The 14,927-nt window shown below is 39.0% G+C and overlaps 1 protein-coding gene across 17 annotated transcripts; it reads left to right on the forward strand.

Moving 5' to 3' along the window:
- The first annotated feature begins 1,995 nt into the window (after positions 1–1,995).
- On the forward strand, positions 1,996–14,740 carry rnf44 (ring finger protein 44). 17 transcript variants are annotated; one of them, XR_011694688.1, is made up of 13 exons: positions 3,547–4,355; positions 6,070–6,262; positions 7,032–7,254; positions 7,481–7,648; positions 8,111–8,284; positions 8,414–8,575; positions 9,475–9,590; positions 9,903–9,990; positions 10,334–10,455; positions 10,554–10,653; positions 10,776–10,928; positions 11,169–11,236; positions 11,509–14,740. XR_011694688.1 is itself a non-coding variant. In XM_071506680.1 (11 exons), exons 2-11 carry the CDS (start codon positions 6,156–6,158, stop codon positions 10,836–10,838), a joined length of 1,323 nt encoding a protein of 440 aa, XP_071362781.1. In that variant the 5' UTR covers positions 1,996–2,308; positions 6,070–6,155; the 3' UTR covers positions 10,839–14,740. The 17 variants fall into 17 exon arrangements, 4 of the variants coding, with proteins under 4 accessions (XP_071362781.1, XP_071362784.1, XP_071362780.1 ...); XR_011694689.1 differs by having other exon boundaries at positions 11,565–14,740; XR_011694692.1 differs by having other exon boundaries at positions 3,548–4,355; positions 10,776–11,695; positions 11,913–12,038; positions 14,319–14,740.
- Positions 14,741–14,927: the final 187 nt, after the last annotated feature.

Raw genomic sequence — 14,927 nt, forward strand, 5'->3', positions numbered from 1 at the left:
TCATAATCAGACATTTGCCTCAAAACAAAAGCACAACACTAAACCTATTTACTCTGCCCAGTGTATTTAGTCATTTCTGATGTTTTAAACGGGTTTTATAGATACACATGAAAACGCACTTGGAAAGCCTAACATGTACATATACAATAGACGACTTTTTCTGCTAAAAAAATATAGCTTCTGCTATTCATTGTGAAATATTCGAGATAATTGGCATTTCAATAGAGAGAGGAGACACATGTTTTGTCTTAGTCACGCTAGAGGCTCTGTGAATCCGTAGGCTACTTAGCTAACATGCTGATGGTATAATCTTTACCACGGTTACCATCCTATTTTAGTGTGTTAGCATACTAACCTGTGCCAATTAGCTCTAAACACAAAGTATGACTGAGGAATGTAATGAGTTTTACAGATTTTACACTTTTTAAAATCACATTTTTAGAACTTATGCTGATATTTTTGTCCTTAAGTTTCACTTACTGCAGTTCATCCAGAGGTGGACATGAATGTCTGAGCCAACTTTTATAGAAATTCATCCAATAGTTGCCAATATATGTAACTCGAAACAACATGGTCGCCTGGATGATTGGTCTGGTTTCCAGGCTACTAGGTTTGGAATAAGACTATCAAAAAAAAGCGGTGTCCCTTTTGTGCATGTAACAGGGTAATGATGCTGATTTGTTTAATTAACCTAAATGTGTCAAAGGTCAGAAAAAGTATCAAAGTATGTCAGATTGGTAAAAAAAAAAAAAAAAAAGGCATTTTTAATCACTTCTAGAGATTATGATTTGTGCGGGTGACTGGAAATCATTTTGGTAGTTGAACAAATTTTGAAGTGGTAAACAATCTAAAGTAATGTACTGAGAACCAGAGGATTATTATCATTCAAAGCTTATCCACTCTGGGTATTGATGACACAAATTACAGAAACCTGGTCTTATCCAATTAGACTTTGGTTTATGATTTAGTGTATTGGAGGCAACACTGCCACTGCTGACCGGGCAATGGAAAAGGGTGGGAACATAATAAAAGACTAACAAAACATGCAATAAACAGAATCTAAGTTTAAAAACTTAGATAAAATGACTGGATCCTGGGTGTTGTCTTTCCACATAGACTACATGATAAAATAAGTCCTGATAAGTAATGATGCACACATTATTTTCTCTTCATTTTTGCTATTTTCCCCTTTCTTTTGGACTCTTTCTTTTTTCCTTTCAGTACACAAAGGCATAATCCTTGTTTGTGTGGAGGAACTATATTATGCCAGTAATATATTGTTTTATTCACTTCCTTATTACTTAGTTTGTTTTTTATAGTTTTTTTTTTTTTTTTTTTTTTAGCTTTTTAAGGGTAAATAGTTGTATCTCTGTGTTCTTAGCCCACATTTATTTAAGTCTGTACTGAGGTACTTTAGTTACATATCCTGCTATTTTATACTTCAACACCACTAACTCTTTTGGGGAACACTGTACTTTTAACACACTACATTTATCTGATGGCCAGGCTGTACTTAATAGTTACTCTGACAACTCTACATACAAAACATGTGATCAGCAAAACATGATGTATGCCCAATAAAGTAGGTAAAACTGGCTGTACCTCAACTATCTACAACATTGTAATACTTTTTCCTCTCTTTTTTAAATTTATTTTTATATTTATTTTTATTTTTTTTACAAAATGTACAGGCCCTACCTATGTGTAATTTTTTCCTTAGATACTTTAAGTAAATGTTGCTGGTGACAGGTTCTGTACTTTTACTTTTTTTTTTAAATTATAAAAATTTCAGTGCATGATTTGGAGCATTTTACACTGTGGTATATTGGGTACAACCACTTTTAGTTAAAGCTGAAGTGAGTGATTCCTCCCAGAATACGAACGAACGCTTTCCAAAGGCGAAAATGAACTTTCGAGTCAGACTGACGCACTTTTTTCTGTCCATTACGGTAAAAATGGCTGCACAGCGGATGCTCTCCGCTCTGGAAATACGCAGAAATGGGGGTGTAACAGGGAACTGCAGAAAACCAAAACAACCGTGGGGCAGGATTACCATTTTCAAAACCAAAAAGCGGCGATTGCGGAAGTAATCTCGGGGGTTGCAAAGCCACAAGCCCGCGCAGCATTCAGACAGCGTGTAGTGATAATGCGAGGGTCCGATGTTTAGCACCTTTTCTGCAGCAGTGGTGAAATCCACGGAATGTTCCACACGGGAACAGCTGACCATAGGATGCCGCACTTAGACTAACGAGATGTGAACATTACAGGGGAAATATCAGTGATCGGATGCTTGCATACTAACAATCAGGTAACTACACTGCTCCTCTTGCTATTGCTTCGTCTCGGTTGCATTTTGGAGATTTACGGTGCGTGTTTACGGGAGATGGTTAGACGGGTTATTAGGGCTGTCATCCTGCTCAACCTCCAGCCCCTCCTTGTTTTGCTGCTACCGAGTGCGATGTTGTAATGTTTACATTTAGTCTGTGTTGCATACCCCCGCTCCTCTCCTTAGTCAGCTTTTCATTCGGTGCTTACTTTTGGATCCGTTCAAAAGACTAGATATGCTCCAATTGCTTTGCAGTCAAGCAGTCAAAACAGACGAAGGCATTATTTATTAACTCTTACTGGACAAACTGGGCCTGATGGGTAGCCTACAAGGCCTGATAAAGCTGGGTGATTCTCAAGTGCAGCCTTACAGCTAATCTCTTGCAGCTGCATTCGTTGTCCTGCAAAGACATAAATGAAGATTTTCGTCTAACAGCTGATGGAGGATGTTTCTCCCTTGATCATGCAAGTGCAATATTACATAACTGACTGGGTAGTCTACAGTAGGACACTGTGGCCTCCAGTGGGAGTCAAAACAGACTGTAGGCCACAGTTGAGTTACAGACCTACAGTGAAGAAATATATTCCACAAATGAACATGTGGGTTATATGGGCTGAATCTAATGAGTTAAAATGCAATTTTACTTTTGGTTTAAATTGATCACTAATGTTTTTATTTTTGAAATGTTGCCACAAGGGAGATGCTTTAGTTGGCAGATTACCAAACTTTTCAGATCAGTGATGCTCAGATAGCTAAATATTAGACCAGCTTCTTTATTTGTAAACAGTTTGACCAACATTTGTGCTTGTAGTGACAGTCAGTGATGGAACAACTGTCCAAACCATTTACTTAAGTAAAAGTAAGAATACCACACTACTAAATGATATCCCAAGTAAAAGTCCTACCTTCCAAATTTTACTTGAATAAAAGTACAGAAATGTTATCAACAAAATGCACTTGAAGTTTCAAAAGTCACTCATTGTAAAAAAAAATGTATCCTGCAGTGTTCCTTAATATTACTGGATAATTTTGATTATTATTACTGTTATTATTACTAATGTATATATTTTGAGGTGGAGCTAAGTTTATTTGCTTTGTAAACTGCTGGAACTGTTAGTTCCATCCATCACAATGCATATCATTTTATAAAATGATGTAGTATATAAAATGAAAATAAACTTGAAAGGTAACTTCCTGCTTTAATGAATGTAGTGGAATGACAACAAGTACAGGGGAATGTGGTACTCAGAGAAGTAGGAGCAGCATCAATGCGAAGACTCAAGCGAAGTACTTCGGAATTGCACTTAAATACAATACTTGAGTTCCTCAAAAAAGCACTGCAAGGCGTGACAAGATTATTCTTATTCATTCTTTCATTCGGACGAGGTGAATATTTAATTAAACGATGTCTTAAACTAGTTTTCGGTTACCATGTAACCTCTCGGGGGCTTATTGTTTATGAACGACCAACAAAAACAAACAAGAGGAACTGCTTGTTTAGATACATTGTAGCCAGGACCGTCTGGATGTCTGCTGTCTGTGTTTGCTGCGCTCTGATTGGCCGCTGGGCGAGAGGGCGTGGCCTCGTCACAACAATGCTTTTCAAGGAACACACACGCGCCAAGGAATGTGTCCCGTCGCCGCGTCGTGAACCGCACGTTTAACGCGTTTAACGGCATCTGGCTCCTGCGGTGACCGCCGCCGTTAACGGGAGGACGTTGTGCGGGTTGTTTTTTTTTTGTTTGTTTTTTTGTTTTTTGTTTTGGAGGAAACGGATTCCCTATGCAGCAGTTGGAAGTGTTGTGTTAGCTGGTTAGCGTTAGCAAGCTAATAGCAGCTCCTTCGGGGACGTTGGCTACATTTTGCTCTCGGAGGAAACGGCAGTCGATCAACAGTCGGTTGACGGCAGTTTCTACCGGGTGACGGTGGTCGCTTAGAGGCGAGGATAACTTCATGGGAGACGACGTTTCGGAGACTCAAAACACCTGCCATCTTCCCTTCTCGCCGAGCAAGCGAACTAGCTAAGAAAGTAAGATGTGGGCTGTGTTGCTGGCCGTAGCTAAACGTGTCCGCACAGTGCTGGTGTAACATGTTGGCGACACGGGGAGAATACACACTGATGGATGAGCAGACTTCCTAGCCATACCTAGCATGTTGTCTAAGTAGCCCTGTACTCATCTGAAGCTGAGCCCCCCGCTGGACAAAGCGTTAGCCTAGCCTGGCTAAAGTTAGCAGCTCCCCTTCAACAGGGGACGTGGAATTTGCCCTAGCAGAGAGGAACCAGCCGACAACGATAATGTTTCTCGTTTCCGCTGCGATGTATGCGGGGCTTTGCATGATGCTCGCAAGAAAGGGTGTAACAGTACAGTGGCCTCCTAAACGGCATGGTAGCGAGTGGTCCGCTTGCCTACTGCATCTTTTGTTGTTGCTTTGTCTTTTGAGCACATGGCTTTCCATGTTTTTGTTCAGGCAGGCTACAGCGACCCCTATTTATTCTGTCCCCGACTATGCCCTATTAATTAAACTGCCACTTTAACACTTCCGAATACACTATATTTTTTTTAGTCTTTTGGTTAAGATCAACACATATAACGGCGTAGTGTTTGTAATACCATAAAATTAAATTTTTATCACTGAATATGTGTAACTGAAAAGAGATTTGTTTATGACTTCTCTTCGTTAGACATGGCATAAATTTAGTTATAATTGGCCCAGATTTTGATCCTAATTTCGCACCTGTAGCAGACAGCATGCCGTTATTTGTCTTATAATTGGTGATTACACTGTCTTGTGTGTTTTAAACATGTATGAGCGTTGTTTTTTCCATTAACAAAGCACAAATTCACAAGACAAATATTTTAGCAATCCAATAGTCCAATAATATGGACCTATATGTCTGGAATTAAAGTAAAGTATGTAATATAATATCATAGGAGGCAAATGTCATCTCACAGAAAAAATACCACAGGACTTGGAGTATCTTTAGAGATGCAGCCTTCATTGTCAAAAGGCATCTAGAAATGGGAGCAAACTGGTCTTGCAGACCCACTGTATGCTAATGCGTGTAGAGAATGCTATTAACTGTTACCATGAAAATATGGAGAAGTGGGTTGATGCATGTGCCTAAATACAGTGTTTGTAATGTAGGCCATTTCCAGTAGAATATAAGAAGCCTGAATAAGGTCAGTGAAACTGAAATGTAAATATAAAATAACCTGAACAAAAACACGTGTCCATTTGCTTCATTTTTGCACAAGTGAAATATGAGGTATCAAACATTTCTCTATCCCTTATATTCTGAATTTTAGGGGATTTAGGGCACAGCTGATTTAATGTTGGATTGCTGGAGATTTAACCTAGACTTTAAAGTAGAGCCGTTACCACCAAATCAGGTGCTGATCGGAACTATTTTTTTCAACCCCTACTCATTAGCATATAATTATATGAATATATTTTACAACATCATATGTAATCCCACTGGGATGTGTGGTATAACATATCTGAATTTTTGACACAAGCTGCTAAAATGTGACTGGCACTGTACACATTTCACTTGTTATCTGGCATATTATTGTTGGAAAGCCATGATATATATATATATATATATATATATATATATATATATATATATATATATATATATATATATATATATATATATATATTATTATTATTATTATTATTTTTAATTATTTGTTAATTTGTCAATTTGTTGTGTTTTTTTTTTTTTTTTTTTTTTGCAGGGTTAAGACAATCAGAGGCAACATACAAGTGCCTCCACTGTACCGTTTCCTTTCCCAGAGTGTGACTCGTCTGCACGACGTCACCAATGCGACCATGGGAAATAGCAGTAAGTAGGCTGCCACCAACAGCCCCCTTAAACCCGAGGAGGTTTCTTGGAGAGCCCTGCAACGCGCCAGTGCATCTCAGGAGAAGGTAAAATCTCTGCTCTGTCCTTCCTTAAGACATTTCTATTTTTAAAGATGGGTTTTTATTTTATTTTGTTGTATCTAATGATTGAGATTTGGATACTTTCAACACAGCTGTGTGGGACTCATGTTGCCTTACCCATATGCAGAAAGGATAAGCATTATGCACCTTTTATCATTTAAATAAAAGTTTGTCAAGCACCATAAGACCCCATGAAAGACATGTTGATGTCCTGAACACTCAGAAATATGTTTATTTTCCCCACAAGATACCTAAAATTTCAAAGGAAAAATATTGCTACATTGTGTCTATCAATAGTATGATATTAATCAGTAGCATGTACTCATATCAATACATTTTATTCATTTTAACAAAAACAAAACCAGAATTCTGAGATAATCTTGTTAATTCTGAAAAACAGCAGATTTCTTTTTTCATGAAAGACTTTCTCAAAATTCTGAGATAATGATCTCTTTAATTCAGAAAAACAGAGCAGGACATTTTTTTCTCAAGTGGATGCATTACGCTTCCATAAAAAACAAAAATGTTTACATTTAAATGATCTATGTGGAAAAGCAGCTGTGTGCCCAGACTGAGGCAAGTGAGAGCTCATTTTAAGGAAACAACATACTATCCATTTACCTGATGAGTTTAGAAGGATTATTTGGATGGCAAAAGCAAATTTCCACATCTGTGGACAATAATTATTATTATTATTATATTTATAATAATAATAATATTAATAATTAACATTTTTTTCTACATCATGTTACAGCCCACCAGTGAGACGCCAGTGGGGGAGACGAGACAGACCTGTACTGCACACTTCCCTGGTCCAGGATGAGAACTTCCACCATCTGCTTTTCTCCCAGCATCACCAACAGGTTCCTTTAGATGAGTCCAGACAATACAGCCACACCAGCACACCACCACGCATGCTTCACCCTGCTGCTCACCTCCCCCAGCAGAGCCCCATCATGGTGGATCTACATGACCAGGTAAGAGAACCAGAACAACCTTGTGCATCAAGCAGTTATAACATTTATTCAGTATGATTTGCTGTCTTGTCTGACCAGATGAAGTGGTAGTGTCCTGATTGAATATGAAACATGCAGGGTGTGGTGAAGCTGTATATAATGTGTTCTCTTTAGCAGACAGGCTTCTGTTTAAAGCAGATTTTGGAGTTACCCCATTTCTCCTTCCCCACTTTTTTTTTCTTAAAAGATGCACCAGGGATCAGTTCCAATATCATACACTGTTACGACGGTGACGACCCATGGATTTCCCATCCACACCGGGCAGCCCCTTCCAGGGTGCAACACTCAGCAGCTCCCAGCATGCTCGGTAATGTTCAGCGGACAGCTCTCTCTGCTCTGCTGCCTTCCTCCTCCTGTGAGTTTGAAAAGGAAGAGCCCAAATGTCAGTGGCATCCATGTAGCACACCATACCAGCCATGCAATCTGTCACTGTTCATGACTAGCAAATAAGCTGCTGCTTTTACAATGCAGGATTTGTAACATAGTCTTGATGTTGGTACAATTATTAAAAGCAACAGTTAAGCCACAAAAAAAAAAAATCAGAATCTGTTGTTCATTTAGTTATTTGCGGAAAGAAATAGTCTTTGACCTAGACTCAGTGCTCTGGTTTGTAATGCATCACCTCTGCTCACTACATGCTTACAACATGCTTTCATTACAACTGCCTTACTGTGAATATAAGGTGTTCATTTACTTTGGTTAGGTGGAGGCTGCTTCAAAGTGTAAAGTTTGGTTCTTGATATAAACAAAAATCCAAAAAAATGGACTCGAATAAATGTATGTCCCTTCTTGTGTTTTTTTTCCTCTCTCTCTTCAGCTCATACAGGCATGTACCATGCAGCATATGCCAGTGTCTTATCAAGCCTTTCCACCCCTGATCTCCAGCGAACATTTTGTATTGCACCCAACCCCATCTGTACCCCCCCACCAGCCGCCGCACCTTACTCCTTTGAGCCAATTTGTCCCTTTACAGCCTCAGCACCCACGCATGGTGAGTAGTTGACATTGTCCACATTTATCCGTGAAAACACAGTACGGTGGATATAGAATGAAATCACTAGTTCGGTAATTTGCATACATGTTTTCCAGTCTGATAGCAATGCTTTCTCTCTCCTCTCAGCCTCTACAGAGGGTAGAGAATGAAGTTGACCTAAGAGGGGACCAGCACCCATTAGGGACCTTCTCCTACCCTCCCTCTCATCACCCACCAGCGCTGCCTCCTTCTCTGCCCCTGCAGTATCTTCCACAAGAGCCTCTGCATCAGGAGCTTCCCTTCGGAGTGGTAATTCAGCCTCTCCAACATATCTCGACCCTTATTTTGCAGGGAAATTGACAGTGCATTTACAACTCTTTTTAGCATGACCTACCTTATACCTGTTCATATCAACACATTCACAGATGGAGGCTGTCCAGTGCACAGGGTATCTGCAGGCCTCAACAAGTCTTAAAAAGTGTTGGATTGAAGTATTAAAAAGTTTGAAATTATATTTACGGAAGTCTTAAACGGTTTGTCTTGCCCGCCGTAGGCAGTGACGTATCTGCCTACATCAGATACTGGACTGTCGTGAGAGGTTACACACTTAATAACTAATAGTAGGATTGTTTCAGCAGTGGATTTTGCCCACCGGAGCCCGCTCAATCTTTTTTTGTGGAGTTTCAGTCAGCACCATCAGACCAATAGCAAACAATGTCACAACTGCTAGCAACAATAGCTAGGAAACTCATCATATCATAATGGGCAAATGTCACTTTTTGAAAAACACTTAAACAAACTTAAATTTATTTATAATTTCGAACTGGTTATTCGATCCATCCAGTTTTTATTTTGCTTATCCAGGTCCAAGTTCCATTAATTGAAACAATTGCATTCATACTTTTATACTTTGGCTGATATAACAGTGAAACAAGTATTAAATTGCAGTCTGAGCCTAACTAACTTCATTTAACACTTTACACTTGGATCTGTATATTTACTAATTTTGAAATTGTAATCCCATATACAACTTGCTAACAAAATAGCGTCACTTTACTGTAAAACAGCTTTTGTTGTTGAGGGTTTTTTTACTCACTTTGCAGTCAGACTATGGATACTTACTGTACATAGTACCTAGATACAGATAGTTCACTTTAATAACATACTTGAATTTACATCATTCAATTCATCTGTGTATTTCTCCGCAGCCATACCCCCACATGTTGCCCCGGCGAGTGAGCGGACAGAGATACCGCTTGCAGCAGCCTCTCCCCCCTCCTCCACCACCTCCATCTTACTACCCAGGCTTCCTCCCTTACTTCCTGTGAGTACCTGCAATAGAAGCATCCTGTTTATTAAGTGAACAAGTGTTAGTTATGTGGTTATTTAATTGAGTGTAAAATGCCAGATAAGTTACTGGCCTCAGTGATTGACTGGTCTACTCTTTGTGTCAGTCTGCTGCAGTTGAGTCAGTGTTAACAGTGTGCTGCATTTAGGCCTTTCATCTCTGCTACTCAAGAATAACAAAGTGACAGGAACAGTAGTAGTTACCATTGATGGTATATGCAGAACAGATGCTGCTTATGATCACAGTGAAAGTTTGCTCAGCAGCTTGTGTCTCTCTTCCCCTGCTCAGGTCAATGCTTCCTGTGCCTCCAACAGCAGTGGGTCCAGCCATCAGTCTAGACCTGGACGTGGATGATGTGGAGATGGAGAACTATGAGGTTAGTGTGGTGCTGAGACGATAGCTTAAATGTACATCAAAGGGTTGGAGCTCTTTTCACTGAGAAGGACTAAGTGTTCATTAGTTTAGCATAAACATAAACTGGGTTTTGAGTGTTTAGAATTGTTAAGGGTATAAGATATACTACATTGCTAATTGAACATAACCTGACTTTGCAGAAAAGTGTAGGAAGTCCCATAAAGTTCTTATTTTTATATCTGGTCAGAAATTGTAAAAACTAGAACACCAGACATCTTTTAAGGGAAGGCTGTCTCTTTCCTGTTTTCCTTGTTTTATATCTCAGGTTAAAGGTGTGACATTATCTTTCCTCTCTCTCTCATTAGGCATTACTGAATCTGGCAGAGAGGTTGGGTGAAGCGAAACCACGTGGACTCACAAAAGCAGATATAGAGCAACTTCCGTCCTACAGATTCAACTCAGAGAATCATCTATCTGAGCAAACGCTGTAAGCCTGTTCCTCACCTTCTGAATAAGACAGTCCACTAACATTCAGTCCACACAGATGCATCTTCATCCTGCTAATTTTTCTCTTTTGTGCTTCAGGTGTGTTGTGTGCTTTAGTGACTTCGAGTGTAGGCAGCTACTTCGGGTATTACCTTGTAACCACGAATTCCATGCCAAGTGTGTGGATAAATGGTTAAAGGTAAGTTGATTCCAGTTTGAACACGTAGACCATTTGAATGTTTTCTCATTGTTTTATGTGAGTGCTGCCATATGTAGTGGTTGGTGTTCTTATGCTTAATGTTGTTTACGCTCTACTTCCAGACCAATCGCACTTGTCCCATCTGCCGAGCCGATGCCTCGGACGTACACCGGGAGGTAGAGTGAGAACTGTCTCTGAGTGCTGAACTGGAAAGCTGTACACACCAGAGTCTGTCCCAAAGCTGGGGACACCTGCCACCTAACCTGCGTCCTCCAGTAAATATAGCTTACCAACCCACTACTTCTGCCCCCTTCCTAAATAATAAGCAATCCAGGATTGTTTCTGGAGCCTGTTGTACCTCTGCTGTGCTTCATGGTCTGAGTCTCATGAAACCCACTGCCTATTGCAGCCTATAGCCACAGTTCTGGGATCGCCAGCCAGTTCTTTCTCTGCCCCCTTGTTGCAGATTCCAAAGATTTTCCCTACAATGCATTATTTGCTGCTTTTGTTTACAGGGTTTCATTTTTCTTTAATGGATTTGGTTGTGGTGTTCATGAATAGTGCGCGTCCTGCATTGGAAGAGGTGAGTTGGGAGCCTGGAAGATTATAGGCTGGACACCTTGTGCAATTAGCAGAAAAATAATAGGAATACTTCAACATGGGTATCTGTGTTTGGAGGCGACGCCTGACCATCATAGATGCAGATGCATGTTTGTGTAGGTGTTGGGCAAAGTGACTTGTTAATAATGTATGTTCTGCAATAATGTATTGATAATTTCAACAGTTTTACCCCTTCTTTGTTTTAGATTTTGCCAATGCTATTGTGAAAGTGTGACTTGCTGTGGTTAAATGCAGATTCTGTTAAGCCTGAGGTTATGGGACATGCAACTGTGGGGTATCTTCTACCCCAGATAATCCACTCTGGAACACAGATCTGTACAAAAGAAGTCATGGATTAATGGACTGCGTCTTTTCGAGGTCATCTGGCATAACTGCACAAGTGCTACATCCACCCTCCACGTCAGCATTGTTCCTCTGGCAAGTGTGTACGCGTGTGTGCATATTGTGTGTGTATGTTTGTCCTGTTCACAGACCCAATGCATTGTGTAACCACTGGATACAGGGCAGCATGCTAGGATTTGCATGAACTGTTGATTCAGACTAGCAATATTTTAATCAAGCATTGCCACCAAAATTATCAAATTTTAAGAAAAAGAAGAGGCAAAGAAGCATACTAAAAGAACTGCTTGCTTATTCAGAAAGCGCCATGAGGGAAGACTAGCATGTGGTTCCACCCTGACTGCGTGTAAGGATGGGAGTCCTCGTCTGAAGGCTATGCTGATGCCATAGACCTCTGGAGGCCTGTGCAGAAAGCAATATGTGCAGTGAGTGGCGAGTTTTAAATGAACATTTTCTTGCCCTTTTAGGAAGACTGGGCGTTTTATTTCTTTGTTTGTGAGCCAAATCCAATATACAGATATAGCCTACTGTTCAAGATTTCAGATCTGCCTTCTTATGACCTTGACAAGCACAAACCTATTACTAATCCTGAAAATACTTTGTCATTTCCAGTTGTTTTAAAAGTATGCCGTTTTTAAAAAAACAAAAAAAAAGGTTTATTTATTGGTTTTATCTTCTAGAGAAAACACATTGAAGGAAACAGTTGGAGCACTAACAATGTTTGTGTATGGTATGTGTTATATTCTGGTAACTTGGTCAGGTCATTGTCTTAGGCCATGGTAATGGTGTTGTAAAAGAGCAACTGTATGTATAGCTTCAGTGTGAATGCTTTTAGATAAACGTTTGAAGACAGAAGAATGTTGAAAACCCTTGTAGAAGTCACTGGTAACACTCCATGTTAGGCCAGCTGTCTGTATCCCACAGTGATCAAGACGGCCTTCAAATGACACGGAGCTGGAGTGTTCAGTAGTGTAGAAACACTGTTAGACTTCTAGTTCCCTGCTTGTGTTCACACTAAAAAAAACAGGATATATTTGGGGTGGGAGGGAGAAGAGCAACAAATGAACTTTTGCTTTGGATTCACTCTCGTCTCTTAACTGCCCCATTAAGCACTAACAGGCAGTTGTAACCTTTGCTTTTATGTGTAAAGGGATCTTGCCTTTTACTTTACTTTTGTTTCTTAAGTGAATGTGAGTCTTTGATGTGTGTGCCACCTTCAAGATAAAAAAAAGAAGCCATTTAATGAGTTAAACCCACAGCTCTGAGAATTAACCTATGTGTACATATCTATTCGCTGGCATATATTGTAAGTTAAAAAAAATCACTCAGGGCCTCTCGGTATATAAAAAAATAAAGGAGAACAGTCCATTTCAAATGGAAAGGATGCCATGAAAAGGGTATATCTGAATTTAGTTTGGTCGTTTTCCTCAGACCATAAATAATTTAATGTAATCAATTATAATATTCTGTTTTGTCTGAAATAGTAGATATTACATCATTTAAAGACAGGCATGCAAGAAAAAAAGATCAGTAAATATGTTATTAATATTCACTGAAAAGAGGCAATGTACACTGCAACTCATTACAAGTGTATTATTCAAACCTGTTTGGTTTTTGTTCTTGTACTCAAACCATATGTTGAGACATAGCGGTTGTGATCCCATTTCTAAACGTGCGGCAGTGCACACTATCCTACCTAATTCACTCCCAAATCTACTTCAGAGGTGTTTTGCATGACTTTAAAAAAAAAAAAAAGTTTAACAAGTGTGTTATAGTGGAGGATATCTCAAAATCTGGTGGGGACCTATTTAATGGTGCACAATATGCATGCTTGTCAACCAGATCCCAACTGATTTTTAGCTCTAGTTGGCTTTGGGTTCTGGGGGGTTTGGATCTTAACGCTCAGCTGATAACTGCCATGCATTGTACTGCACACATTTGTAATAGAACTGAATGACTACAAGATTTTATTGCGCTAACTTCATTTTATAGAAAAAAAACTGGTCTTGAATCCAGAAATTCTTACATACATTGTGTTACTGTTATTGCCCTAACGACTGAAAATAACATGCTCTGAAACTACTGTAGTTTATCAAAAGCCATAGTGAAAAGGTGCTAGATGTTCTGCTTTTAGGTATGAAAACTCACTTGCGTGAATGCAATAGTTTGTCATGGAGCCCATGTATTCTTAAAGCATGTTATACTAATACCCCTAAAACAATGTCAGTGAAAATCAATATAGTTTAAGGGATTATTAAAAAAAAAAGAATAAAGTGTTGTCATACTTATTTCAGTGTAGTACTGTACCTGCCTATCAGGCTCTTTCTCTCAGTGTATCAATATCTTAAAATGTATTGTTCACATATAGATACCTTAATTCATGTTGATGTTAGCACTATTATTTTTGGATAAATATTTAATTGACAATATCCAGCTACCCTGTTACATAAAAAGAGAATCTCCCATTAAGGCCTAGGTAATGAGGTAATTTTTAACAACAACTGAGAATAGAGTCTTGTAGTCTTTCTGTTAAGAGTTATTGAATAATCTCACAGCTTGTGTGGTGCAAAAATGTGTTCCAATAAGCAGCTAAAATTTATTTAGGATTTGTGATTGATTGCTCCGTAGATGCCATTTATTGTTTACCAATGATTTTTGCTGTGGTGGGATAGTGGTTTACTGTTCTTACTCTCCCTGGCCTCTAGGGGTCCTTGCCTGAACACCAGACTACCCACCCGCCAACAGAGCCAGGGGCATGTGTTCTGTGTTAGGCAGATATTTTGCTTTGGTACTTGCACATTTACAGTTACCTCATTTTTTCCATGTTTGTATTGGGGGGGTGGGGGGTGGGGAGAAAACGACTAATATATATTATATATAGGAAATGGTTCTTATTAATGTTATAATTTTTCATTCCATTGGAATCATATTGTTTGTAGCATTTAACATAACTAGTTAGTGTATTATATATACATCTGTATACTGTTTGAAATTTTTAAGATTTGTACTTTTTTTAAATGAAAGTTGCTAGTTATGCTTTACCAAGTAGTGCAATCATATTTTTTTTTAATTGTTGTGGCTGATCTGAGAGGGTTGTTCACTAATAAATGTATGATGTATACCAATACCACACTTGTTGCATTTGACTTTAAGCTATTGAAATATTTAATACTTAAAGTAATTTTGACACTAATACCTCAGTGTACTTTAAATGTCTTTATAGTGAAAACAGTTCAGTCTCAAAACTACCTAAAGTATCACACCCATCAAAATTACAGTTTCTCCTCAGGGTGATGTCCACTCAAATCATAGCA

The sequence above is a fragment of the Trachinotus anak genome, unplaced genomic scaffold (assembly GCF_046630095.1).
Source record: "Trachinotus anak isolate AG129_WGS33_773 ecotype Australia unplaced genomic scaffold, CSIRO_AGI_Tana_v1 ptg000021l, whole genome shotgun sequence".
Lineage (NCBI taxonomy): Eukaryota > Metazoa > Chordata > Actinopteri > Carangiformes > Carangidae > Trachinotus > Trachinotus anak.

Bases quoted from the DNA above. Each gene is read 5' to 3' on its own strand.
- rnf44 (XM_071506680.1), top strand. From the start codon at position 6,156: ATGCGACCATGGGAAATAGCAGTAAGTAGGCTGCCACCAACAGCCCCC. The intron at 6,263-7,031 runs GTAAAATCTCTG...ATCATGTTACAG, and splicing joins CCAGTGCATCTCAGGAGAAG to CCCACCAGTGAGACGCCAGT. The intron at 9,991-10,333 runs GTTAGTGTGGTG...CTCTCTCATTAG, and splicing joins TGGAGATGGAGAACTATGAG to GCATTACTGAATCTGGCAGA.